Source organism: Idiotropiscis lumnitzeri, chromosome 7, assembly GCF_059441095.1.
Source record: "Idiotropiscis lumnitzeri isolate Australia: NSW breed Sydney's pygmy pipehorse chromosome 7, RoL_Ilum_1.0, whole genome shotgun sequence".
In the NCBI taxonomy this organism is placed as follows: domain Eukaryota; kingdom Metazoa; phylum Chordata; class Actinopteri; order Syngnathiformes; family Syngnathidae; genus Idiotropiscis; species Idiotropiscis lumnitzeri.
This window is the reverse complement of record NC_142397.1, coordinates 2,150,590-2,177,223: the sequence shown is the minus strand read 5'-3', so window position 1 is coordinate 2,177,223 and position 26,634 is coordinate 2,150,590. Positions and strand designations below refer to the sequence as shown.

General features: G+C 42.2%; 2 protein-coding genes across 3 annotated transcripts in view; both read right to left on the bottom strand.

Annotated features, from left to right (window-relative positions):
- LOC148333052 (1,4-alpha-glucan-branching enzyme-like) overlaps positions 1-26,634 on the bottom strand; it is a 123,120-nt gene that overhangs the window by 55,261 nt on the left and 41,225 nt on the right. The window contains exons 13-16 of one of the 2 annotated variants that reach the window (XM_088301223.1): positions 22,789-22,973; positions 19,146-19,276; positions 13,867-13,984; positions 11,093-11,160 (exon numbers count right to left, since the gene is read on the bottom strand). In XM_088301223.1, the coding sequence (XP_088157349.1) occupies positions 11,098-11,160; positions 13,867-13,984; positions 19,146-19,276; positions 22,789-22,973 (497 nt within the window). In that variant the 3' untranslated portion in view covers positions 11,093-11,097. Of the gene's footprint in view, positions 1-10,113; positions 11,161-13,866; positions 13,985-19,145; positions 19,277-22,788; positions 22,974-26,634 lie in introns of those variants that run through there. The other variant, XM_088301222.1, reaches the window with a different exon arrangement.
- On the bottom strand, positions 4-15,353 carry LOC148333053 (high affinity cationic amino acid transporter 1-like). The gene is made up of 14 exons (XM_088301225.1): positions 14,481-15,353; positions 7,323-7,716; positions 7,000-7,158; positions 6,432-6,603; positions 6,200-6,333; positions 5,308-5,530; positions 4,305-4,444; positions 3,886-3,988; positions 3,308-3,495; positions 2,980-3,131; positions 2,780-2,888; positions 964-2,053; positions 447-521; positions 4-86 (listed from the first exon to the last, which is right to left on the bottom strand). The coding sequence occupies exons 2-12, from the start codon at positions 7,690-7,692 to the stop codon at positions 1,953-1,955; spliced, it is 1,851 nt and encodes a 616-aa protein (XP_088157351.1). The 5' UTR covers positions 7,693-7,716; positions 14,481-15,353; the 3' UTR covers positions 4-86; positions 447-521; positions 964-1,952.

Below are 26,634 nucleotides of genomic sequence, written 5' to 3'. Positions count from 1 at the left end.
CAGTTAGCCCGCTTCAGGAAGGTCAAGTTTACTTCTCCGTGCTTCCAATCCTTTCAGGGACCTTCATTCCAGCTCAGGACCTCATCCTGTAAAAAGATGAAGTTAGCGAGTGCACAATTTGTGATTTTTTTCCCCCCTTAAATAACGAATCCATTAAGTGCACAGCCAAACAAACATACTTAAAAGAAAGTGGCAGAGTGAGGCATGAAATTATCTGAGTTTACACATTTATAAATTTCCACTTTCACCGCTTCGCGCACACGCTTGTGTCTATTATGGGTGATGCTTGGCGGGAGAAGATAACAACCCCGCCGCGTCGCCTTCACGGCACCTGGGAGACGCGGGAAATTTATGTTCTCATCCACACGCGTCCCCTGACCACAATTCCACCTCTGCTGCCCCCTCCCCCTCCCGGCTCCTTATTGTTTGGCAGGTCATCTTCCTACCTGCTTGCTAAAATGTTTTCCTTCCAGCTCTCCTGATGCAACCTGAGAGCTTCTGCGTGCAATTAAAAACGATCACTTCAAAAAAAAAAAAAAAGATGATTTTATCGGCTTCACGTGAGTCTGAAAGTCTCATGAAATATTGAGGACCGAAATGGAGGCAAGTGGCTTTTGATGCTTAGCTGGCCCCACCTTCTTCGTGTCAGACAGAAGAGGTGAGGCGAAATATACATGTTAATCTCATTTTTTTTTTTTTTTACCTAAAACCAAAAATAGATAATCAGGACCTAGAAAACCTAAACACGTGAGCACAAGTCACTTTGTGGAACCTATTTTTTTTTTCAAATTAAAATTATTAATTTGTTATGCAAGACTGACACAAAGCATACATTAAGGTGAGACGACCTACCTTTGGAGACGCAACACGCACACCACCATCATCCTCATCCTCACCTGCAAGCGCATTTCTTGTCCGCATTCAACAATCATTAATCAAGGTCAACATAAAAAAAGTTCTCACCGTGCATGTGGTAGAAAAGCATCAGATGGATCATAATCGTGATGAGGATGAAGACACGCAGTCTGCAGCATCCCGCGAAAAAAAAATAACAGGCAGGGAGGAAGAGGAGGAAGAGGAGGGGGATGCAACGCCCACCTGCTCACGTGTGCCCCCTGGTGCTCATTTGTGGAAACAATTTCCTGCACAGAATTGTGAGAATTCACAATGCTCAGATTTGGTGTTCATTTATTTTAGTGACAAAAAAAGTGATGCAGCTGTGCTTTGCTGTAAATGAAGGTATGTTTTTTTTTTAAAACATTCATTTTGCTCACCATCATTCCCAACCTGTGTAAACAAATGTGCACGTTTTGTGCACATGAACAAGTTTGAACTCATATTAAATACATGAATTAAAACTACGTATGAACTAATACAGGCAAGTCGACCTAAATACAAACATTAACAGGGGAGAAGTGATTCGAGAGGTTAAAAGTAGAAAGAAAATTCCAAATGGACTAATGGTTTGCCAGTCAAGATGTTCAGGGTTTGATTCTGGGCCATGGCCTTCCTTGAGTGGGTGTTCTCCCGTGTTTCTGTGGGGACTGTCCAGGTACTCCGGCTTCCTCCCGCATTCACAAAACACTCGGTTCAACCGAAAGAGAACCAGAATGCGTTACTGGCGACCACTTTGGGGAAGGTTTGGTGGAAAAGCTGCCTGCACTTTTCAAAATCTGCCGAGCATCAGACTTAGGTAGACCACAATGTTCTGAAGCTATTCAAGTTTGATCAGTCGGTACACCATTTAACTTGGGACAGTTACAATGATCATACCACAACTAGAGAGAAATCAACTAAATAATAAAAAAAAAAACACACACACACAGATAATTACGCAAGAAGAAACATGAACTAAAAAGGAGGTCTAAAAATACAAAGTGCTTTGTTTTGGCTGCTGTCTCCAAAAACTTTGCCAGCTGCCTTCTGCTGCTCGTCTGCTCTCTCTTCTGAAATCACAGCTCATCTCCGCGGCCGTCCAGTTTGTATTCGTTCGTCTTGTTCCACTCAGCCAGCGCGCTGTGACGAATGCCGTAGCAGAAGTAGATGAGCAAACCTGCATGAGAACAGTCAAAGAATTCTTTAGTGTGTCCATCCTGGATTTTTGCTAGTAGGCTACTTCTGGTTTTTGGTGTAAAACATTGTAAAACAATGGGAAATATGTTTATTTTATTTTATTATCACTCCATTCACACCACAGTGGGCATTTTTCATTTGGGGCAAGACGGGTAGTTCAGCATCATAACAATAAGCACCTACAGCCACTTGTCATAACAAGCACCAATAGCCACATAACACACCTGGAGCAACAGCAATAAGCACCTATAGCTTGTGTCATAACAAGAAGGACCTATAGCTGTATGTCACAACAATAAACACCAAAAGCCACACGTCTATAAAGATAAGCACTTATCTTGTGTCATAACAATAAACACCTGTAGGCATGTGTCACAACAATATGCGCCAATAGCAATAAGCACCTATAGCAGTGTCATAACAAGAAGCAACTATGTGTATGTGTGTGTCTGAATATGTGGCTATATATGGAGCACTTAGTTACAGCTGTTGTGAAATCCAGTATACAAATAAAGTTGTATTGTATTGTATAGTCATGTGTCATAACAATACACACATCTAGCCACGTCATAACAATAAGCACCTAGTCCTGTTTCATATTAGGGACACCTAGCCATGCGTCACGTGAACAATAATCACCTAGAGCCAGATTAACACAATTAGCACCTCTAGCCATGTGTCATAACAATAAGATAATAATAATCACCGAAAGCCATGCAGGTGGTGTAATGCACCCAAGGTCCTGCCAGGAGCTGCGTCATCAGGTACGTATTGATCAGCATGCTCACCAGCGGGATGAACGGCACCAGAGGGACCTACAAGTCGACACCAGCACGTTAACTGAGATTACAACTCAAATGTTCTCCACAGAGTTGAAAAAGGAAATGAAGAAATTGAAATGATCACTTTGAAGGAGAGCTTGGTCTTGTTCTGCGGTTGTCTCCACACCACGGCGGTGACGCCCATGCACGCCGTAAAGATGGCGCCCAAGAGGATGGGACCCCACGCTGCTTGCCTGGCCGTGACCGCCACCACGCTGAAGAGGAACGCCAAAACCACTGCCAGACCAAAACCCAACTCAACAAGCTACTTTAGCGCTTAATCGACAACATTTGGTTGCAATTTTAAATCATGGTTTTTTATTTATTTTTTATTTTTTTAAATGATTTTAACTAAATCAACACCACAACTCAGCTCACGAAGCTACTAATTCAATCAAGGTGCTGGTTCTTACCGAGCATGCTGGTGCAAATGATGACTGCGAAGCCGGATCGAGGAGTGGGTTCTTTATCGGGGTGGAACACGAGCCACCTGATAATGGCGCGGAGATCTTCTTTTGGCCCGATGTCCCCGCCGCCCTCGATTTCCACTTCCAGCTCCTGAGTGGCCGTCTCGTAGTCGGCGCTCCCGTCCGGCTTGTACCTTCACACCACAGATCATTTTAGAGCTCATGTTGGACTTGATTGGACCAGTACTTCTCAAAGTGGGCTGCCTGAGCCGTAACCTGGAGGTCCGCAAAATCATTTGGAATTTTCCCCTGCTATAGCGACGATTTTTAAAAAAAATTGCTTTATGGGTTTCTCCAGCTACCCCTCGTAGAAGAAAATCACTTTGATTATGAAAAAAAAAAAAAAATCACCGTATTTGGAAAAAAAAAACGTTTGACCTTTCGGAACGTGATTTTTTTTTTAAAACAGTCAACGTTTTTATTGTTTCATTCGTGTTATGATTTTGAGTGAGCCCTTGGAAAGAAAAAAAAAAGAAGAAAAAAAAGCACTGCTGCGTGAGACGGTGCACGTTTGCCAGACGTACCTGAGCACCAGCACGCACGCGGCCACAAGCGTGTAAGCGAGCAGAGCGCCGATGGACATGAGGTCCACCAGATCCTTCAAGTCGAACAGCACGGCCATCACGGCTGCAACAACAACAACAACAACAAGTCATCAACGGCGAGAGGTGCGAGGAGATCTCAAGTTTGAACCTTTCAAATTTGAAGTGAGTGTGGCAAAAACAAGTCAAACTGAGTCCACACAAAATTTTTAATTAATTTTGGGATAAGCGAGTTTGATGAATTCCGAGCCAGGGCCCTCATCAAGAAAAAGTATCAACAATTCAATTCCTTCTCCCGGGTTATTGTTTATAATGAGCGTGATGTATCCAACAAAAATGTCTTTTGCCACTTGTGTCAAGTGCTCACGTAAGACTTGTGAAATGTCACGCTTGTGACTCACCCGCGACGACGCCCGACACGATGGTTGCGATGAGCGGCGTTTTGGTGTGATTGTTGATTCTGCTCAAAGATTTGAAGAGCAGGCCATCTTCTGCCATGGCCCAAATCACTCGGGGCATGGGAAACATGGCGCCCAGTAAACTACAAGAGGACGCAGCAAAAACAAGCATGTCAGTCCATCAGCTTTTTTTTTTATAACAGTATAAATTCTTCTAAAGAATACAAGTAATATTACAAATGTCGTGTTTGACTTTTTTTTCCCCGAGGAAGAAGAATGAGTATGACTTTGTAAGATTATGACTTCTCTTGTAACATTTTTCCTTTTTCTTACAAAAATGCAAATTCTTCCCTGGTGTAATATAAAACACTCCATGTTTAATATTTTTTTTCTTGTGATTTTGTTTTTTTCTGCAGCCTTTTTTAATAGATGTAAGTAACCACTACTTTCTTCCCTGTAAAAATAATATTTACTATTATAATTTTTGACATTTTGAGTGACATTACATATTTTCTGTCAAGTATGATTTTTACAGGAGATGTAATTTTTTTCTGATAAAAGAAAAATCTACTTTTTTTCCTTGTAGCATTGCACGTTTTTTGGGAGGGATAAAATTTATTGATTTTTTAAAAAATCATTGAATAGCTTTTTTCTTTTAATATACATTTTTACAAAAAAATGACATTTTCATTTTCAACATATTTTTTGGGGGGATACATTTTTTTTTGTTAAAAAGAAAAAACCTTTTGTGTCATTGCACTTCATTTTTTCTGGAAAATGCTCTCGGAAACTTCAGACTTTTTTTTTCTTATAACATGACACATATTCTTGTAAAAATATATATTTTTTCTGGAGCATTACAATTTTTTCCTCCATAACGTTGAAATACAAACTGAACAATTTTGTTTCTTTTTAAAAAAAAAAAAAAACTTGCTGTAAAATTCAGACTGTTATATCCCAATTTTTTTTGTTAGATGGAAAAACAATTCTGAAAATATCATTTGACCTGGTGGACAGTGCGCAGAGAGAGCCGGCCGCCACGGCGTCGGTGGCGGCCGGCCAGCCCACGTGTGTGAAGGCCACGGGCAGCGGGTTGTGCATGTCCAGCAGGTAGTACGGCATCAAGAAGGTTAGGGCGGTCGACACGCCCACGTACATCACCAGGCATATGAGCAGCGAGCTAACGATCCCGATGGGGATGGCCTTCTGCGGGTTTTTCACCTCCTCACCTGGACGGCAGGCAATATTGGACATTCATTTGACTCATAAAACGCCACAAGGTCAAGTTTTGTTCTGCAATATTCTCCGCTATCTTTGTCTCAGGTATCCTTTGCGATAAATACAAATAAATAAAATCCGGCAAATTTACAACTTTTTTTCCTGTGATTTTTTTTTTCATGTGAAAATAATATGCATTATTCTCTTGGGATTACAATTTAATTATTTTCTCATTTATGATATTCTGGGAATGTTCTGACCTTTTTCACTCCAATGTTTAAAAAATAAAAACTTTATTTTTGCAAAATTATGACTTTTTCCTTTCAAATTATTTTCTTGTAACATTACTTTTCCTTTTTTTGTCATAAAAAGAGAAAAAAATACTTTTTTTTCCCTCCTCATAAAATTGACTTCTTACAAGATTTTCACTTTTTTTCCTTCATTACTTTTTTAATAAGTCTTCTCGTAAAAATGCATTTATAAAACACAATAATGCCATTATGTCACATTAATATTCTAATTTTTAAAAATATAAGTAGAGCCTTTTAACTGACCCAAGTGTGGTACTTACAGTTATGCTACAAGTTGTATTAATTCTCTTTACACGTGTGGGATGCTTGAATTATTAAAAATGATTTATTTATTTATTTATTTTTTTAACTAGGAAACTTTCTACCCACCTGTAGAGGCGATACATTCAAAACCAATGAAGGCGTAGAAGCAGGTGGCGGCCCCAGAGAAGACCCCCGCCCAGCCGAAAGGCATGAAGCCCCCTGCGCCCAGACTTTTCTTTAAAGACGAATGAGCTGTTGCACTGGAGAGAAAAAAAAAAGAAAAAAAAAACACAAAAAGACGCCATGAGCAGATATGATCAATGACGTTTGGGATCTATTTAGTGGTCTTGCTGTTCACTTGGGTGAGGACGCGTTAACGGCACTGATGATGTCATCTGGGTCCATCTTCCAGTTTTTGGAGTCTCCTTTAATTAGCCCACCGACCATTACGGACATGAGAACCAGGATGTTGATGCTGGTGAATACTTTGCCCACCAGCGCAGACTCCTTCACGCCGAAGCCGAGCACGCCTGGAAAGAATATGTGCAGTTTTATTAGAGCATTTATTAGGATATTTATTAAGGGGAAAAAAATATCATTTTCAAGGCGAGTTTTTTTTTTTTGTGTGGGGGACAGTCACATTTATTCTTCAGCATGTTTTGGAGAAAAACTCATAATTTGACCAACAAGTTGAGTTTTGTAAGAAAAACATGTATTCTTTCCTCTGAAAAATGTTTTGATTAAAAAAAAAATAAAAAAGGTCAAAATTTTTACATTTCAATGAAAAAAAAACATTTTGTAAAGAAAAAAATAAGTTTGTGATTTTTTAGAGGCAAGTACTCGTTTTTTTGCCAAAAACGTTCAGAATGACTTTTTGAATTCTGCTTTTCAGCTACATCCTTTCTTTACAATCAAGACATTCTGACCTGTCAGAATCATGACGAGAGAGACTGAAAAGACATCAGGGTATTCGGAAAAGATGCCAGGTAAGTTCATGGGTATGTTGTTTTTGCTCCACCTCTCAATTTTGCCTCCGATGAGCGTGTCTAAGGTGGCGCTCCACGTTTTGGCCACGCTCGAAGTACCTGTGGACAAACCAGACAAAAGATCTTCAGGGCAGGAACTTCGGCATCTGACCTCACACCAGGCAAGTCAGCAGTTTTATGAGTTCACATTCTACCATATATCCGCCTTTTTGGGGTCCATGATCACAAACCAAATCTGAACAACTGTGCTCTAAGTGCCTCACCAATGGCATACGAAATGAGGAGGTTCCATCCGGTGATGAAGGCCAGAAACTCTCCGGCCGCCACGTAACTGTAAAGGTACGCCGAGCCCGTTTTGGGCACGCGGGCGCCAAACTCGGAGTAGCACAGGCCGGCCAGGATGGCCGCCACCGCCGCGATCAGGAAGGACAGGATGATGGCGGGTCCCGAACTCTCTTTGGCCACGTTGCCGGCCACCACGTAGACGCCAGCGCCTAGCGTGCTCCCCACGCCCAGCGCGACCAGGTCGAACGTGTTGAGGCAGCGCGATAGGCGGGTGTTGTCGCTGGTGGTGTCCACCACCTTGATGCGCACCAGCTGCCTCCCGAAGCGCTTCAGGGCTTCTGGAATCATCGCACCTGAGAGACGGGACGGGGCCTGTTGGCAAAATAAGACAGATTTCAGCCAAAGAAACATACAAAAAAAAAAACATTACGAACAAAGAGCGCACATAGCTTTGCTTATGCTGTGAACTGACTAAGAAGTCATGCTAAATAACTGACTGAAGAGCTACACCATGAAGTGGACTATCCCCCCAAAAAATTAGTTGGCAACTTTCCCCCCCACACACCAACCCATTGAGCAATGCACATCTACCACTGAGCTGCAACGGAAAAAAACGGTGACACTTTGAGTACATGGATTCATCAGAAAAAGAAATAGTAAATAATAAGTAATGTATGAACACCTGAAAAATCTACTCAAGCACAGGAACAAAGTATGTGTTCTTTGCCACTTCCCACCACGGGTTTTTACTGCTGAGAGGCGAGTAATGCAGATGGTTCATTTCGTGACTCATGACCATAAATAAAACGATTCTTAAAGTGGGTTTTAATTTTTCATTTTCACAATCCTCCGACACCCCTTAGTCAATCGCGAATTAGTCAAGTTTTCTCCATCGCTCTCTCTCTGGTTGTTTTTTTTTTTTTTTTTTACCTTACTTTTTACGCGACATCAACTCATTACGTCTTATTTAGGCTCCGAGGGAAAGCTGTTTTTTGCGCCACCCAGAGGAGGAGAGCCCACCCGCAGGGGCTACTTTACTGGAGGCTACTTCCGGTACAGCTTCAACGAGAGCGGAAGTATGAACTTACTTATTATAATACTTATTTCACGTTTTGACATCGCTCCATTTGGATTTCCTCTCTTTATTTGTAACTTTCCAGCAACGAGAGGCCCGAGACCGTCTCGGCGGCGTATTTTAGTTGTCGTCAAAGTGCTTCAAAGTGACGAGGGCTAGCGATAGCCTTAATGCTGACGTTCGGGTAAAAACATGAGCGCTTTATTATTTGCACTTTCGCCTTTTACACAAACCATTCGTAGGATGCGCATCAAAAACAGCGGTCTACATGTAAAAATGTGCGTCATTATAATAAATATATAAATATATCAAGATGCTTTAGCTAGTGCGATATTGAAATTTCATTAAAAAAATCTTGAGCGAATATATGAAGGTGGATCCCGCAGATATGATAAACCATCGTAGTTCATTATATGTGGCAGCCTGGCTAAACGGAGTGCCTGCGTGGCGGCCATATTAGCCGGGGCAACTTCGAGTAAAAAGGCAATACAAGTCGTAACTTGTTTATTTTTAACCGATTTACACGAGTTTAATTGGGATGCCAAAATAAAAGGATGACTTGAATTGCACTGTACTTAATGCCTTCAAACAATAGATGGCGCTGACGACAAGGAAACCGTCCTTCCTGAATCAGAGGTTCTTCAACAATATACAGCAATAAAGATAATCATTACAAGAATAATAGTAATAATACCCTCGGATCTGTAAGTATTTACCCCTAAGAACAGGTAGATTTAAAGTTATTCTAAGCCACTACAACATCATTGTGCATAATTAGAAAATCAACACAGCGCCTCACCATGTGAAAAAAAATACTGAACCTAATTACTGATTGAATTAAAATGCGTTGCATATGAGTTCAAGAAAAAATTGCACTGAGCAAATGTACTTTTACTGAAAGAAGAAAATGTTTCGCGCTCCCCCAACTAGTCTTTTGAAACCACTAGGTGGAGCCCTCGTACCAAACTGAGACTCAACGAGCTCAATCAACAAACTGATTTGTTTTTCAATTCAGAGAAGAATGTTAAAATGTTTTTAAGCATTGTCTGCACAGCTAAAACAGATGTTATGGGAAGTATTCATGCTCACGTTAAAAAAGCACAGCACAAGAAAAAGTGGCACTGCTGCTGCTGCAAAAAAAGGAAATCTACTCACCCGTTGATGTGTAAGATGCGTTTGACTGGAAACACTTTCCTCCAGTCATACAAGTGTAAAAGGAGGTTATTGGTTCATTTGCAGTCTCTTATGAACTAATTTGTTTACTAACTTATTTTAAATAAAATAAAAAAAATATTGACATTCATTAAATAATCAGCTAATTTATTCTAACAAAATGAATTGTTAATATTAGGAGAATTAATTAATATAATTAAAATAGACAACCTGCACCTACTTGCAGTTTGGCACCCGAGGATTTGTATGTTCCTTCCCCCCCCCCCCCCAATTTTTTTCGAATTAATGAAACAAAAATTTTTTTCAAAGTTTTTTTTGTTTCTGATGGTTCATCACAGATGGTGTATATAGAATGGTTAAATGTGAACTATTTAAAATATTCAAATTATACATATTAAAATATATATTTAATAAAGCATAATATATAGGACAAGTGACTTTTGGGGCGGTAAACTGTAAAAAAAGAAAAATAAATGAAAAAAAAAACAAGTTGAACTGTGCAGCCAGGAAAGAGATGAATGTTACGAGATGGCACATTTTAATGTTCCATACTGCAAAAACAACACTTGCAATGACAAAAAGGTCCAAAGTGTTGCTCATCCAAATATGCTTTCATATTTCATAATTCCATTTGTTCTGTGCAAATTACAGCGTGTTTATCATGACAAATGATTGAAGTGCTGGTAATACCGATACGATGCCACCTTACAATAAGGGAACCCTTAAAGATGTTTTTAAAAAAAGAAAAGGATTGTGACGTTATATGCATGTAATGATTTTTATTTTTTTTGCTTGTATCCTTCTGGATACAAAATTGGCTTATGAGCCTCCAAGAAAGTTTGAGAAAAAAATAAACTACCGAAAGACTTTGGGTAAACATGAGTATCATCACATAGAAACTGTGATCTGTCATCAAACTTTGAACAGCAAGTCAGCCATTTTGGTTTGAAGCAGCAATTTGGGGTGAATTCCAGTGCTCAAACTTGAAATTAATTCACCCAAATGAGCCCCAAGAAGCATCAATGTGCCATGTCTGGTTATTTTATTAACTCATTCACTACCAGCCGAGTAAAAAAAAAAAATAAAAAAAAAGGATCTTTGACGTCTTTAGCCGTCAAATGAGTTGAGGCTTTGCAAAGTGCTAACCTGACAGCAAGCAATCTGTAAACAATTCATCGACTCAGTATGTAGAAGGGAACCCTTATTGTAAAATCGCACCACGCAAACAAATAATCCATACATCAACATCCCAAAGTGCAAAAATAAAATTCGAGCATCAAGGATATCACCATGATTATTCTTATTGATCATTCTTGATTTAGCTGTGCTGTTGCTGCCCTGCACACACAATTGTGTTTTACAAGACAAAGAACACTGAACACGGCTAATAAATCCACTGGACTGCTGCTGGTGGATGCACTCAACCACTGTTTGACATCCAAATGGACAAGTCACAAGTGTGCGCGTGTGTGGGGGGTGTGTGTGTGTGTGCGTGTGTGTCCCCTCTAATAACAGGAATCAATCTCCTCATTGGCCAGCACAAGAGCGGTCCTGCAGGGGATGTACACCTGCGGGTTAAAAAAAAAGAAAAAAGTCAAAAGTGGACCTGGCAAAAAAGTAACACCCGCCTCCCAAAAAAAACAAAAAGCAAAACATACTTTTGCTCGTATTGTAGTGAGCAATCACTTCAATTTGGAGTTTAACATGATTGTATTTCTAGCCCCCCCCCCCTCCACACACACACTGAAAAAGCAAAAACAAAATAGCAGAAGGGTCCGAGTCCGTCCAACTGACAATTGCAAAAATTTGCATTTAATCGATGGACATTTTATTTGTATTGTGACAAAAAAAATCTTTGACCCTAAATACTATCAGGTTTTTGAGATATTTTCATTTGACCGGTAAAAAAAATGTGGATTTTATCATGCATTGTAATTTATAGCTATGGCATTTCAGGAAAAATTATTAGCAATACTAAACAAACAAACAAAAAAATCTGCCTAAAATTTGATCACTGTCAACAACCCTGATTGTGGCCACACCTTCTTTTGGAGTAAGACATGCAAGACACAAACGCAGAAATGTTTGTCCTTTGATTCTCACAACTGAGCTCTCATTGTCCAACATTAAAGGCACCGTTGAATGTTGCAGGAAAGTAAATGAAATGCTGAGGGTTAAAAATAAGAACAATTCGAGCGTGTAAATATCAGGTGGCCGCTACAAAATGTACGGCGCAACGTAGCCTACGCAATGGCATTTATTTTTAGAACAAAGCGTCTGCCGCTAATCAGCGCTTTGATCAAACTGTTTGATATTCCGCGCGCGCTTTGCGGGCCAAGAGCCACCGAGCGCCATTAGTCATCTCAGGAAAGAAAAAAAAAAAAAAAAAGTCAGGCAGACATAAAACGGCCTTAGATTTCCCCACAGAGTCGCCCGTGTGAGTGCGAGAGCGGAGCCGCAAACAATTCAATCAGGGATTGAACTTTAGAACCGCTGCTGGGTCTCTTTGGCGACCCCCGGTGGCCCAAATGCTCACGCGGCGCAACTCGGAGCGCAAGTAGGTGAGCTAAGTAGGACGGCGGTTAGCAAGCTAACTGTTTGCGTCACAAAATGGAAAGTAAACTGAACATTATTTGCTTTTTTGTACGAAGGATTTAATCTCATTTTAAATTAAACGTCCCAAAAATTTGAGCTGATAAAAAAAAAAAAAAAAAAAAGCCAAACAAAATAATGTATAACATGCAGCATCAGACTTTTGTGTTTTTGTTTTTTTAATAAAGTTGGTTTTCTTTTTAGGAAAAGTGCAACTTTTTGGGAAATCACAAGGTTGATTCTTTGATTTTCCGCCTAAGATCGATAGTTTGTCTCCTCCGCAAAGTGCAATACGAGCAGTTTGATGATTTCATTCCCGTCACTTACGTAATACGCTTCACGTGAGAACATTGGGTCCCAAACACATTTTGGCGAGCACAAGGACAACTCCCACAACGAAACACGCTGACGCCATCTAATTATTTCGGTTCCGACTCAGAGGAGGGAAGCGTTCGTGGTTTACGGAGTTCGCGCAGACTTTTTTTTTTTAAAGCACCAGCTGGCAAATAAAAGAGCGCGGGCATGCTCACGCCCCGTCTGATTACGATTGCGTGGAACAAAACAACAAAGTCGATGCCAAGAAGAAGAAGAAGGAGGAGGAGGAGGAGAAAGCATCTGTTTGCGACTCTGCCTCACTTTCTTCTCCTCCGACGTACGTGATTACAGGACGCGCTGGCTAAAGTGGCCTTTCACTGAAGAGAGGCGTCGGCGAGTACGGAAAAAGTTGCTCCTTGATGAGGGGAGGAAAAAAAAAAAAAGCCAAACAACATCCTTATCTGTTTAAGTGCACTGCCGCTTGCATTAGCGACGTGGCGAGGTTCACGTCGAGTTCGCGTAAACAAAACCAGCGCCTTGAGTCCTTCCCCCTTTTAGCACTTCTCCACGCCGCACATGAAAAGGTAACATGCTGAATAATTTACATTCTTGACGTAGGGAAACGCAGCGAGCGGATTCTAATGAGGACCCAGAGTTGGACTGGAAATGATTTTTTTTTTTTTAAAGATTAAAACGCTTTCATTTGTCATGAAGAAGCGCCGTATCGGCTGCGAGCTTGCAAGGAAACATTCGGCGGTGCCGGCGAACTTGTTTGGCGATATCGCGGGGTCACCATAATAGGAACGGCTCTCCGTGGGGTGAAAACTAATTAGTACCTCGCCGACACTATCGATCAAAGTGTAGTTAGTGCGAGATAGCTGGAATGATGCCCTTTGGAGTAGCATTTTTTTTTTTTTAAATTTAATCTCATTGGAATGACAAAAGAGTACAAATAAATAAATACAAAAGACAATTTTAACCGTAAGAGAGACCCACTACCCTCTGCAGTTGAGTACGCTCTGGATCACGATAGCAAGAAATTCATTTATATGGCACATTGGCAGAATTTAATATCGAGCTGAACGATTTATCGTTTTGGGATCGAAATCGCAATCTCGGAAAACATGATTTTGAGATGGCCGACAAGTTTTTTTTTTGTAACGCGCGACAATAATTTGACTTTTGTTGGTTTGTCCTTGTTTTTTGAATAACAAAAATTTGTCTTCTTTTTTGAAGAGGACAAACATCAGCAGTTCGTCTTCCTCGTTGACTCGTATGCAGTCCGGCTTTCTGAGCGAAACGTTTTAATTTAGGCGCCATCGCCGTGCGAATGCATCCCCAAATAAAGACGAAGGTGAAGCGCGTACCTGCATGGAATGGGCGCGTCCGTTGAAGGGTTGCGGCTCCGTGAAGAACTCGGTGTTGTGGTCCAGCCGTCCGTGGCCTCCGTAGAGAAGCTCGTCTGAATCCAGCTTGATTTTGTACCTGGTAGGCGGCGGTTAAGGAAAGCGAAGCGACATCGATTGGGGAGCAGACGACTTTCGGATCGGAAGCGCTTTGGACTTAGTGAGCACAAATCTTCACATTTCAGCGGCATTAAGTGGCAAAGATCGATCACAGTAATTTTCTGATCAAACGTGCCATTCGGACCTTTTTGATTACCGTATTTTTCCGACTATTAGCCCCTACTTTTTTCCTCGATGCGGCTCATACAACGGTGCAGCTTTTCTGTGGATTTTTCTTTCACCACTAGGGGGCGCTCTATGGTTCAGAAAATACGCTCAATAAATCTTGATTTTTTTTTTCTTCTCTTGGGTCAGTTCTGTTTTAATTCGCAAAGTTGTTGCCGTGTTAAAAGGCACTTTTTTACCTTAGATGTGCCTTCACAGAATAAAATCATTCTGTACATGCAGTCCACAACTCTTTTTTTTTCAACATAGAAAACTGCGGCTTATAGCCTGGTGCGGCGGCTTCTTATTACCTCGACAGACTTGTACCAGCACCTCCAGAGACTCTACGACACGTCCATGACAGTGTGCCGTGGACGTTTTAGTTTGTTTGATCAGTTATTTCTAGTCCTCCCATGAACTCATTCACGACCAGCCGGGTAAAAAAAAAAAAAAAAAAAAAAAGGATCTTTGACGTCTTTAGCCGTCAATGGCAATGAACGAGTTAATTTCTCCCACTGGCCCAGCAAAGCAGCCTTCAGTTGTCAAGCGGGCCCAAGCACGGCTTGCCTTGTGCAAGAGAGTCCTTAGATAGCTTCAGAAGCGATTCTTCCGAAATCCAAACAAGCTCACTTCTTTTTCAGTCAACCTGCAGCCTGACAAGGTGCCTCCAAGGCCAAAGAGACGACTACGAAACAGCTCAAGTGCAAAAAAAAAAAAATCCTGCCAGCTCTGCAGCACACAACTAACTCCTCCGTCTTTCCCCGTACGTGAGCCGAGTCTCTGAGCAATCTCCCGATTCATCCATTTGCTTTTCCAATCTCTCGACGAGGCCCCCGGAAGACATAAGCTCGTCCATCACGCGCACAAAAACTCCCAAACTGAGCAATCCAATTTGTGCAGTTGCAAGCGGCGACAAAACAAGCGCAATCGAGAAGACGACTTAAAAAGAGGGGGCCCGTTTCCGAGAGTCCATCTCCACGTGAAGGACGGCGGGATAAAGATGACAAGCGGGGCAGCAAAGAGGGATGACGATGCAATCCGGTGCGCACTTATCAGCCCGTCGAAAAGCAATCGACTGGGCTGAATGTCATTGAAAAGAACTTTTTTTGTGTGTGTCGGTTTCAAAGCATGAGACTCTCCAGCAAGTCCTTGAGCGGCGCCACTTCAACAAAACGCGACGACGGTTTGGCACATTATCCGAGAATGCGGAGTTCACGGTCAGATAGTGAACATGTCACAGTTTAAAAGAGATTTTTTTTTTAGAAAGGTTTATTCAAAGGCTCGGTATGAACAAGAAGCACGCTGATTTTTGTACGAAACGGTGACAAGAGAATTGACAAGAGGTTTGCATTTCATGGAAAGATTTCAAAGAAATATGAAATATGTATATTTTTATTGAGTTGTTCTGCCAGTGTCATTTTTGTTTCATTGTCAAACTGAATTGAACGGACTGTTTTATTTTATTTTATTTCTTAGGCGACTTGTTTCTCAGGAGGAATGGGCCAGATAAAATAAGTTTACTTTCTGCCCCATTTCATTCTAGAAAACATTTGTAGACATATTTTTGTTTCTTCTTTTATGAATGAATGAAATAAATGGAGGAAATGGAAAAAAAAACAATGAAGTGAATTTAATCGATTCTGGCTCCATTATCGATACCAACTGATCCGATTGCTTATCCATTCTCTTGTTAAAAAAAAGGGGGGGGGGCGGGGCAACGGGGGGCAGCCTTGAGCGGTCAACTCTGGGGGTCATCCACACCCCAGCCCCCCCCACCCCCTACGAAACCATTTATTGGTTGCATAAACCACCAGATGCATGTCAAGCACAAAAATCGACAGCAAATGAGGACATTTTCCAACTCCCGTCCCCAAAAAGTTTTAAATTCTAAATGGTGACGCATGACAGGACAATGGAGGTCACCAATTCACATATTTTGACTGGAACCTATTCTGCGTCATTCGCTTAAAACCTATTCACATTTTTTTGTGCTCTTTCTACAATATACTATGCTAACAAAAGATGGCGCCAAAGCGCTCTTTAAAGAAGTGTTGTGATTCATCTCAACGGAGGGATGTAGTTTTGTATGTCAGGGGTGTGCCAAGCTTGTTTGTGTTAGTTGTTCTTTTATGCTGCTTCATATGATTAATCACTCTTATTATTTTTTTAATCACATGCTTGTAAGTTTAAAACCAAGGTCTCTCTTAAAAAGAGACGCAAGTTGAATGCGCTTTCAAATGGACGACTCGCCCAGTTTAAAACGGCGGCGAAATGAGTCGCGCTAAACGGCGCACACGTCGGACCAGATTGTCGTTTGATATACGGCCAAGCAACAGGCGGCTGCCATTGCGCCAGCTCGTCACTCTCGCTCACTGTCAGAGAAAGCTGCGGCGGCGCGGGCCTTGACACTAACTCAGTTTTACGGCCGACAAATCCACACTGTGCCGCATTTAGCGCAATCGTTGATTTTGTTGCGATTATTCCAAACGGACGGTGGCGGCTTTTTATTTGTCTACATGCGTATTTATCACGCTTTACTCAATCACCGCCGTGCATTTAAAAAAAATAAAATCAAATCAAAACGCTTATGCTAAATTGACCGTTTTTCAAATTGTGCAAAGAAAAAGAAAAAAAACACAAAAAGCGTCATGTCTGCTTTTGGCCTGCGGTTAAAACAGCGCAGCGGAACCAAGCGTGAGCGGCTCGGGTCAGCCTTGAGCGGCCATTATTTTTAGCTCCGTGTCCGTGCCGACCCTCGCGCGGCGCGCTGCAAAGTTTCAGCGTGTGACATGCGCCTTGTAATGAAAAAGCACTTTGGCGCTCGTTCAGCTCGTTCGTGTTTACCTCAGCTGCCTTTGAGTGGCACTTTCATCTGTCTTCGCCCCTAATTGGATCCTCGGCACACGCTCCCCCGTCCGAGCATCTGCATCGCTCTGCGACGCCTTCACACAAACATGGATACAAATACACAAAAACGCAGCACTTTCTCTCACACGCATGCAAGGTCACACACGCATTCACAATATCTCATGCACATGCATGTTTACTTTCACACACGGTCACACACATGCTCACATTATCTCATTTACTCACATGCACGTTCTCACATTCACTTTTACTCTCACACACTCTCTCTCAGTCTACAATCGCACAAACACATGGACAGACACGTACGAACATGCACACACACACGCATATTCTCACATTCTCTCATTTACTTACACACGCTACTCTCACATTCACTTTCACTCTCACAGGTTCTCTCAGTCACACACTCGCACCCACACGGTAACAGATGGACAAACACACACGCACAAGCATATTCTCACATTATCTCACTTACCCTCACTCACATACACATTCACTCTCACGCACTCAGTCACACAATCGCACGCGACAACACTCACACATGCCACATGCATATTCTCACATTCTCTCATTTGCTCACACAGGCTACACTTTTACTCTCACACACTCGCTCTCAGTCTACAATCGCACAAACAGACGCACGAACATGCACACACACGCATATTCTCACATTCTCTCATTTACTCACACACACGCTGCTCTCACATACATTTTTCCTCTCTTACACTCTCTCAGTCACACAATCGCACACATACGGTAAGACATGGACACGGCATATTCGCACATTCTCTCACTTACCCACACTTTCACTCTCACACACTCAGTCATGCAATCGCATACACACACGCACACTGACATGCATATTCTCATATTTTCTCATTTACTCATGTCCACACTCTCACGTGCACATTCACTCTCACTCGCACTATCATGCACACACGGACAAGCACAGACACACACTCCCCACGATAATACGCACAGTATCACACACACACTCACGCTGTCAGACTCTTGTGCGCGCTGTGTAATGACAGCAGCGAGCATCGGAGGCCTCTGCTTAAAAACATCAAAAAGCGAGGCGATTAAGCGTCGCGCCCCGACTTCACCCCGTCAAGAGAGGTTGTAATTACGCCGCGTCAAACACGCTCGCGATTAGCGCTCGATATTAAGAGATTAGCAGCTGCTGCTGTTGTTCTTTTTTTTTTCTCCTCTTCTTCCCCATCTGCAAATAAACACGGCCATGTTTGCCTGCGTCGCTTTTATTTTTATCCTCGGCACATCTTTTGTTTCCTATAATAAGCGACGAAACACACTCCAAACTAAATATGGATCTAAACATGCAATCCGCTTTAATAACGGACAAACAATTTCGACGATAAAAGCGGGGAATTGCACTAATGTGTCCCCTTGAAAGGCTTTCAAGCGGATCCAAGCTATTCAAATCATTGAAAATCAAAAGGGTTCATTTCGAATCATTTGCCAAAATAAATGATTGTAAATTGTTTCAAACCATCCACATCTAACGGCAACTAAAGCTAAATTATGCCAAAACTGTAATATTTTATTTGAAATGTAGTGTAGCAATAAATGTTATTGGTTTCAAGTTTTTTTTTTTTTGGTAACGAATGAGCTATTAAAACATTTTTAAAAAGAGACTATAAACTTATGTGTCGAGCAGGAATGTTGCTGGTTCAGCGTCGCTTCTGACTCTTGAGCGGCCTAAGTTTTTATAACCAGTTCTTAGCAGCCGAGTGATGCTTTTTTTTTTTTGTAAATTATTTTTGTTTTCCATATTTTTTCAGGGGTGGATTTTCTGCTATAGTTTCAGCAAAGCTCCTGAAGCCCGAGGAAACAGGTCAGGGTTTTAATACGCACGGTGCACAATGGGCAAGGAGAGCGCCATTGCCACCTACTGGAGCGGATGTGCAATTACACTTTATTGTAGTACAGCGGGGAAAAAAAAGAATGTTCCCCAGGGTCACATGCCCCCCCAGGGGGGCCCGCCCCACTATTTGAGAGGCACTGATCTCAGCGCACCTGCTTCAGCTGTCATCAGAACCCAACGTGGATTCTCGAAAACCCGCCAGACGAGAGCTCAAAAAGGATACTTTCCTGGCGCCTGCACGGCCACCTTGTAGTGCTGGAAGCTTTTGCTGGGGTGGAAGTTGAAGATGAAGAGCACGTTGGCCCTGTCAAACACGATGACCTTGTCCTCCTGGTGCTTGGCGCTCACAAAGGCCTGCAGGGGAGACAGCGGGGACACGAGCGCACGCCATGAATAGTCATCATCTTTCTCTCCTTGGCGTGGATTTAAAGGATTACAACGCGGCGCGCTATGTATCCGTGGGACGCATGTTTGGGGGATTCCAGGAGGCGGTCATCTCAGCAGACGCGAGCGCTTGTCAGCCTGGTTTCAGTGGCGAGCGGTAAAGCGCGACTGCACTGATGCTAATGTTTTGTTAGCGGGCATTAACAATGTCAAACGGATGCGTTAATCCCTGGAGAATAGAATGACATCCAGAACAAGTCTGGAAGTGTTTTTTTTTTTTTTTTTTAGAGGTCGACCATTATGTGACAAATAAAATACATAATCACTATTAACGCCTTTTTTAGCTTCCCCCGAATCCCTCGCCTTCCTCTATTATGGCGCAACTTTAGTGGGCTGTGGTGGCGGCCTGTTGGTTACAAAGACTGCCCTCTGCTGGTGGATTGTTCACCCTCGCCACTCTCTCACACCACCGACACACGTGTCATGCATTCTTGTATGCCTGTTCACTGAGCTGTTGAATTATTTTATGTCAACTTACACGATGTAAAAATATGTTCTTTAAAAACACATTGTGGGGGGAAAAAAGCAACACTGTTATAATTTGTGGCTTTGTTTCATTTCACTCCTCGTAGTGGGACAGACGCTCCGGAAAAGCAACAATTTAAAAGTCAATTTCCCGTCATTTGTCGAGTGACGAATGTGAAGAAGACAAAAGCAGCCTTTCTCCCAGCGGGTCACATGACAATAAATGAGTGAGCAAACAGACGTTCTTTGTGAGTCAAGATTGATTCGTGATTCATTTTCATTTGAGGGTTTGTTGATTTGGGACATTTTGAAAAGTGAGTGAAAGGTTACGCCCTTCGATTAAAACGTAATGAAACACGCTGCAAATGACTCGCCATAGAATAAAAACTCAAACTAAATCAGGTTGTGTTCCCAAAAACTACCCTTCAAAATGAAAACAAGACATCCAGTACGAGCGCAACGAGATGTCTTTGACCAGCTTCCGAATGTCCTCGTTCACCTTCCTACATGACAGTTTAGCAAATTGAAACGCATTTCGGCACTTCGCGCTGCTTATCAGAACGCCTGCGGCATTTCCTGAAACGCTGCTTTTCCTCGACAGTGTTGAAAGGCTGCATCTCGTTCGCTCTGAAGAGTTTGCTCAAGATGGCGCGTGCGGTCACGTCTCTGTTTGCACCGTTGGACAGCGGCAACCTAAATTGCTGTAAAAGCTGTCGTGAAAATGGACTTTGAGGATCATCGCGTCGGGACTTTGATCACACAAAAGTGATACATACGTACCAGCTTGTCGACGTGAGCGGGTGAACAGCCTTCATTTGGTTTGAATCCAAAACGTTCCCACCCACACGGCCGCTGTTTCATCACAGCTTGATTCCGTTTGATGCCGCTCAAATGAAAACATAGCTTGGAGTCCGCTAACTCACTCTGCTTCATCGCCGACCAAGCCGTCTGTATCCTTGTGTGTGTGTGTGTGTGTGATTGTGAGCGTTCCAACTCCCACAGCGGCGAGCAAGTTGACTGACAACGGGAACAAAGCAGCGCGACTGAATGTTGATGACGTAAAAAAAAACAAGCATGTAAATGTCAATTCATCGAGTGCGGAAAGTTTCCTCAAATTTCTTTAATCACACCGAAAGTCGATATAGTAATTATTGTCTCGCATATGATGTATCAAATATATTTTCCTCGTATCAAATCCCCCTCATAATCGCATAATTTACGACGCCACGGCTGGACAAATAATTTACAGAAAGACACTTGCACAGTACTGAGAGAGTGTTGGACGACCGAGCTTCGCTTGAAAGGTCCGTCGTGAAAACGGCCTCGCAAGTGTATCTGCAATTAAATCCACAAATTCTGATTGGATAAAAACTCTCACCTAAAAATTCAACACTAGCATATGACACCAATGTGAAGAATATGATCATTTTTTTCTTGACTATGTGAGGCCATCAGCGAAGGCCTTGAGGGCCCGCCACTGCCAATGACATAACACGGACATGTTGGGGGGAAAACGAGGATGCAAGGGTCCATTCATCCCACTTTGCAGCTTTCATTATGATTCTTTTGATGAATGAAGTTCACCTCAACTTAAGCGATTTGAAGGTTGTGCATCAGCAAGAAAACACAGCCAGATGATGACTTCAGTGCAACTTTTCCCCACTTCAGTCACAAGCGCTTGGGAAATAAAAGTAGACGACTCGCGATCGATATGAAGGAGGGAAAAAAAATGTCGGGCGAGCGGCAGACATGATTGTAATTATCCCGAGTTGGCACCGGAGGAGGCTGACGATGGCGGCGGTCAGGAGTAACAAGGTGAAGAGGCTCTCTCGCCGCCACGACACACGAATCAATTACGCACACTCGCGCCTAATCCCGATCAATTTACTCTACGTTTACATCATCTCGCCAGTGCCGAGAAATACTCGGCTAAGCGCCGCTATTAATTGAAGAGCCACGACGCCGGATGAGAGCTAAATCCGAGCGAGAGGGAAACCTCGCCAAGGTGAACTTGACAGGTATTCATCTCCATCGCCATGCTTTCCAATCACATTGTCCTGAAAAATACACTGAAGTTGGTGGTGGTGAGTAAAAAGAAATATTTCGGTTACAAAAATAACATTTTCTGAACTAAACCATTACCCCCATTAATTGCTAAATCTAACCCTAAATCTAAATGATCAATCAACCCCTTCGAACCCAAACTACCTTTTGTGGCCTAATTGCCCCGCCCTCCTCCATATTTTTCTTAATCCTTCCACACTTAAATCAATATCATTAGTAAGAAAGAAGAAACCTTCCAGCTTCAGTTTCTTCAAAATTTGAATTAAAATTTAAAATGGTGACAAGGCTGTGGCATTTTTACTGGAGTCCCGCCCCTTCTCGTTTATTTTTTTCCCCATTTTGGGGGAAATATGGAAGTCATTTTAATATATAAAGCAATATTTTTTTTCTTCTTGAAATTGAAGTTGGGTCAAAAATAATATGTCCAGTCAACCAAAATGGCACGTTGCATGCAACTTCATTTTTGTCCATGACGCTGCGCTAGTCAGCTCCTTAATTTATTTATTGCATCATTCATGGCTCTAAGACCTTTGAAAAAGAATTTGGGAAGCTAATGCAACCCATGTTTGCTTTTGTGAAGCATTTAAAGCTTTTAGTCTGGCAAGCACAGCGTAATGCCTTTCATTTTTTTTTTTTTTAGCATATTGATTTAGCAATTGGAGATGATTTTGCGGTGGTGCTGAGCTGATGTTGGTGCGCAACAAAGATATTATATTAACTTCAATAATGTATCGTTTGCAGGATGGCGTTTATTTGGTCATGACTTTGGAGGAGGTCACACCAAATTCTGGCACAGACGTTGGCCAACCCTTGCCAGTCAATTTGTCCTTTGAAATAAGATGTTTTTTTGATATAAATATTGAAACGAAAACAAAAGCAGCCCGTCTCCTTACCGGCGGGGCGGCCAGCCATCCGTACTTGTCTTCGGTGCGGTTCATGTCACGGTCAAAGTTGTAGAGCTGACGGTAGCGAAGATCCGTCATGTCCAGCAGGTTGAACTGCCGCCGGGCGTAGTGGTAACTCTCCTTGTTGCCCTCTCGGGGGAAATCCAGCCACTCCGGGTGACCGAACTCGTTCCCTGCGGCAACACGGACCAAAATAGAGAGTCAAGCGTCACCGTCGATTAGCATCGGCGTTGCTATTTGAGGCTCTTTTCAAGTTGTAAACGGTCCACGACCGGTGCAGAATCCCAGCGGGGCGGCTCGCTTTTTATGTTCGATGCCGCCCAGCTTTTATTTCTGCTTCCTATTTGGCTGCAACTTGCCCTCAAGCACTTCCTGTTCTTGCTCCATTTGGACAGATGATGAAAGCAACGACTAGCCTACGTGACTGTACCGAGATTACCGATAAACGGAATATCAATGTTGGATGTTAAAGCAATATCATACTTCTTGCACATGATAATAAAAATTAGAGGGGGGAAAAATTGTTCCGAGATACGATTTGATAAATGTCATTAAACTAATTCACTGCCAGCTCAGGAAAAAAAATGAATATACTTTTTGACTTGTATATCCGTCAATGGTAGCGAACGAGTCAAAATGGGAATCATCAATGACGATCTCGTAACGGATTTAGCGCTTGAACTGTATTTGCTTCTTGAATGTCAACTCTTGTTTGAAAGGCGTTGACCAACATTCCAGGTGCTCAACCAGCTCGGGGCGTAAACCTGGACGAATCCCACGGGAGCGTTAGGAAGGGAAACAGCCGCGATGGCGCTCTCCCGTCACAGCGAGAGATGAGTTAATGAATCCATCAGTGGATGTCACGTCAACATCATAAAACAACAGCCGGCTATAATTGAATTCCCGGCAGAGGTGGTGAGGCACGAGCAGCCGGATGATGCCGCGTGACAACACGATAAATGCAGCTTGTTCATCCCCACCTCCAAGAACAAAAAAAAAAAAACGGTCAAGGTAATAGGACGAAGCAGACATAAGAGAGATTGACAGCAGACGCTAATGAAATTCATTATGTGGCTATTAAAGGAGTAGCAAACAATAAGGCCTGGCCTGTCAGCACCGCAATGCAGCAGTTTACGAATAAAGCAGCAAGTAAGCGCCTTTATTTGTGTCATTAGTTCCGTCAAAGCCGCCTTTTTGTTGGCATGCGCAAACAGAATCGCTGCAGAACGTGGCGCTGGTGGGCAATGTTGACCTGAGCATTTGACGGCTTTGGATGAAGCATCCAAAGAGTAACAGAGGTGGTAGTAGAGGCTCACAGTACGACTAATCTTAAACCCAAAACCCGACACTCCTAAAACCAAAAATATTTAACTTGAGCCGAAACCAAAACACTAAGGGTCCTATTCTTGTGCCCAGCGGAACTCCAGCGCAAAGTCTAACTGAGTGCATCGTGGACTCGCACTGGTGGAAGGGGATAGTGCCCACCACAACCCAAAATTGTACGACAGGGTAAGAGGGGTGCTACTAAAATATTTTTGCAGTCGATAATAATAATAATTCCGGCGATTAGCCTGAACATAGAATCCAAACCCCCTGAACTGATCTTAAACTTTAAACCCCAAATCAGGGGTGGGCAAACTTTTTGATTGCACACAATGGGTTCTAAAATTTGACAGAGAGGAGCAGGAGCAGTTGGATGGAGTGTTTTGGTAACCTCACCTCATCGGAGAAAAAAAAATATATATTTAAAATGAAAAGTGAAAAAAAGCATTCCAACAATATATATGTCTTAGAAAAACCACAGTATATTGAAAATAAAACATTAACAAGGTTTATTCGTTTAATTTTTTTTTTTTTAATTCGGCGGGCCGGATTAAAACGTTCAATGGGCCGCATGTGGCCCCCGGGCTGTAGTTTGCCCACACCTGCCCTAAAACCCTTTGTATGTCATAAACCCCTAAACCAAAGCTCTAAACCCTTTATCGTAATATTATAGCCACTAACTCGAATACGAATCCATGGAACGGAACTCAACTTGACCCTAACCCAAACCACTAACTTTAACCTTAAACACTAAACTCCGATGCTAAATCCCAACCATAAACCTCAATCAAAAACCCCAAATATGAGTACGAATTCAGGTCAATACGAGTGAAATGTGCTCAGGATCACCGAAGCAATCTTCCCTCCCTTTTTAACGAGTAATATGATGGATTCTGCACGCAAATTGATGCGGAGCTGCATAAAAGCTTCCCGCCTCGTGTTTAATCTCCGCTTGAGAGAAACGGATTGGACACACCTCCGCCAGGTAATTGTTGCTCTTTCCTCGCCAAACGTTCCTCCGCGTACACCTCCATTCATCACAGCCTTAATTGCCTTCTTCTTCCACTTCCTCGCAGCCAAAATAACCCAAATCCCATCTTATAAAAAAACATTTAATGGTACACAAGGTGGCAATATTTTCTCTTTAGTTAATAAGCGCTCATTGACACAGCCGCATCTTCATAGTTAGGAGGGTATAGCGTACACAAGTCGCACAAACCTTAAAACGATTAAGCAATTTATCTGGTACATCATGTAAATTAGACATAATGCTGCTGCAGTTTCTCTGGCACAGAATTTTTTTTCCCCCTGGTAAACAATAAAAACTATCAATACTGTAGGTTCTCTAGTAGGTAATTATAAAAAACAAGATAAAATACTCCTCCTCCTCTGTCATTAGATTCGCGTTTAATTTTGTGCCACCAATCGTTTTTCCTTGCTGGAATGAATTGAAACGTCATATAAACAAATAAACAAAAAGAAAACCAACAACAAATCTTGCAATGTGTTTTGGAAAAAGAAAAATAGCACTCTACGATATTGTGTGTCATAAAACATACAATTCTGCCATCAATAAATGAACTTTGTGCTGTGGCTCAGTGTGTGCACACCCTGGCCACCAGGGGGCAGTATGTTATAGACATTGTGACACGTGGAAAAGTATTTCTGACTCGATAATGTGTTGTAACATTTTTTTAGTGAAGGATAAAGAATACACGCCTGGCAGTATTGTCTACATGTGTTGCTCCACCGTTTGTGTCGCTCGCTTAAAGGCTTAGAACATTGATGCTTGTCATTAGTTCTGCAGGTTGTTTCCAATACACATGTAAATTTCTTTGTTGATAATAAATATCAACTTGGAGAGGCTATAAATACCTGGAAGCCTTTTTTTTTTTTTTCTCCACTATCTGCCAAACTGCTGCTTATTGTAAAATTCACTGCGAACATATCGCACTCGTATCCCAAATTGTTCTTTTCTCAGAAAAATGACAAAGATTAAAAGAAAGTATAGAATATTGCAGTTTCACTGAAACATAATGATGAAATCTAAATTATAATATTCCTATTCCTCTGTTCCATGGCGATAAAAACTTCTAGATGCAATACAGCTGCTCCAATGGTGCCTAATAAAAGCGAAAATTAATATTTCATTTCAAATCAATCCAATAAAGTTCTTGCATAGATCAGGGCTGAAAGTTGATGCAAGATTGTGTGTGTGTGTGTGTATAGAAATCAAAAGTACTACGATGGTGTCGGTCGGGTAATTGTGCGGCGCTGCCACAGCTGCTGCTTAATAACGAGGCCCATGAATGCGAGGCGGCCATGTTTACACGAGGTTACGTCAGGCATCTCATTAGCGGTCAAAGCCAGACGCGCATCAGATAAGCGGCTGACAGTGACACGGTCCCCTCAGTAATTAGCCGTGCCGACAAGCCGCCGCGATCAATGTGTTTACCACAGGAGGGATTTCTGGCCAAAGGGGAGGATCAATGAGGGCGGCGGCGAGGCGAG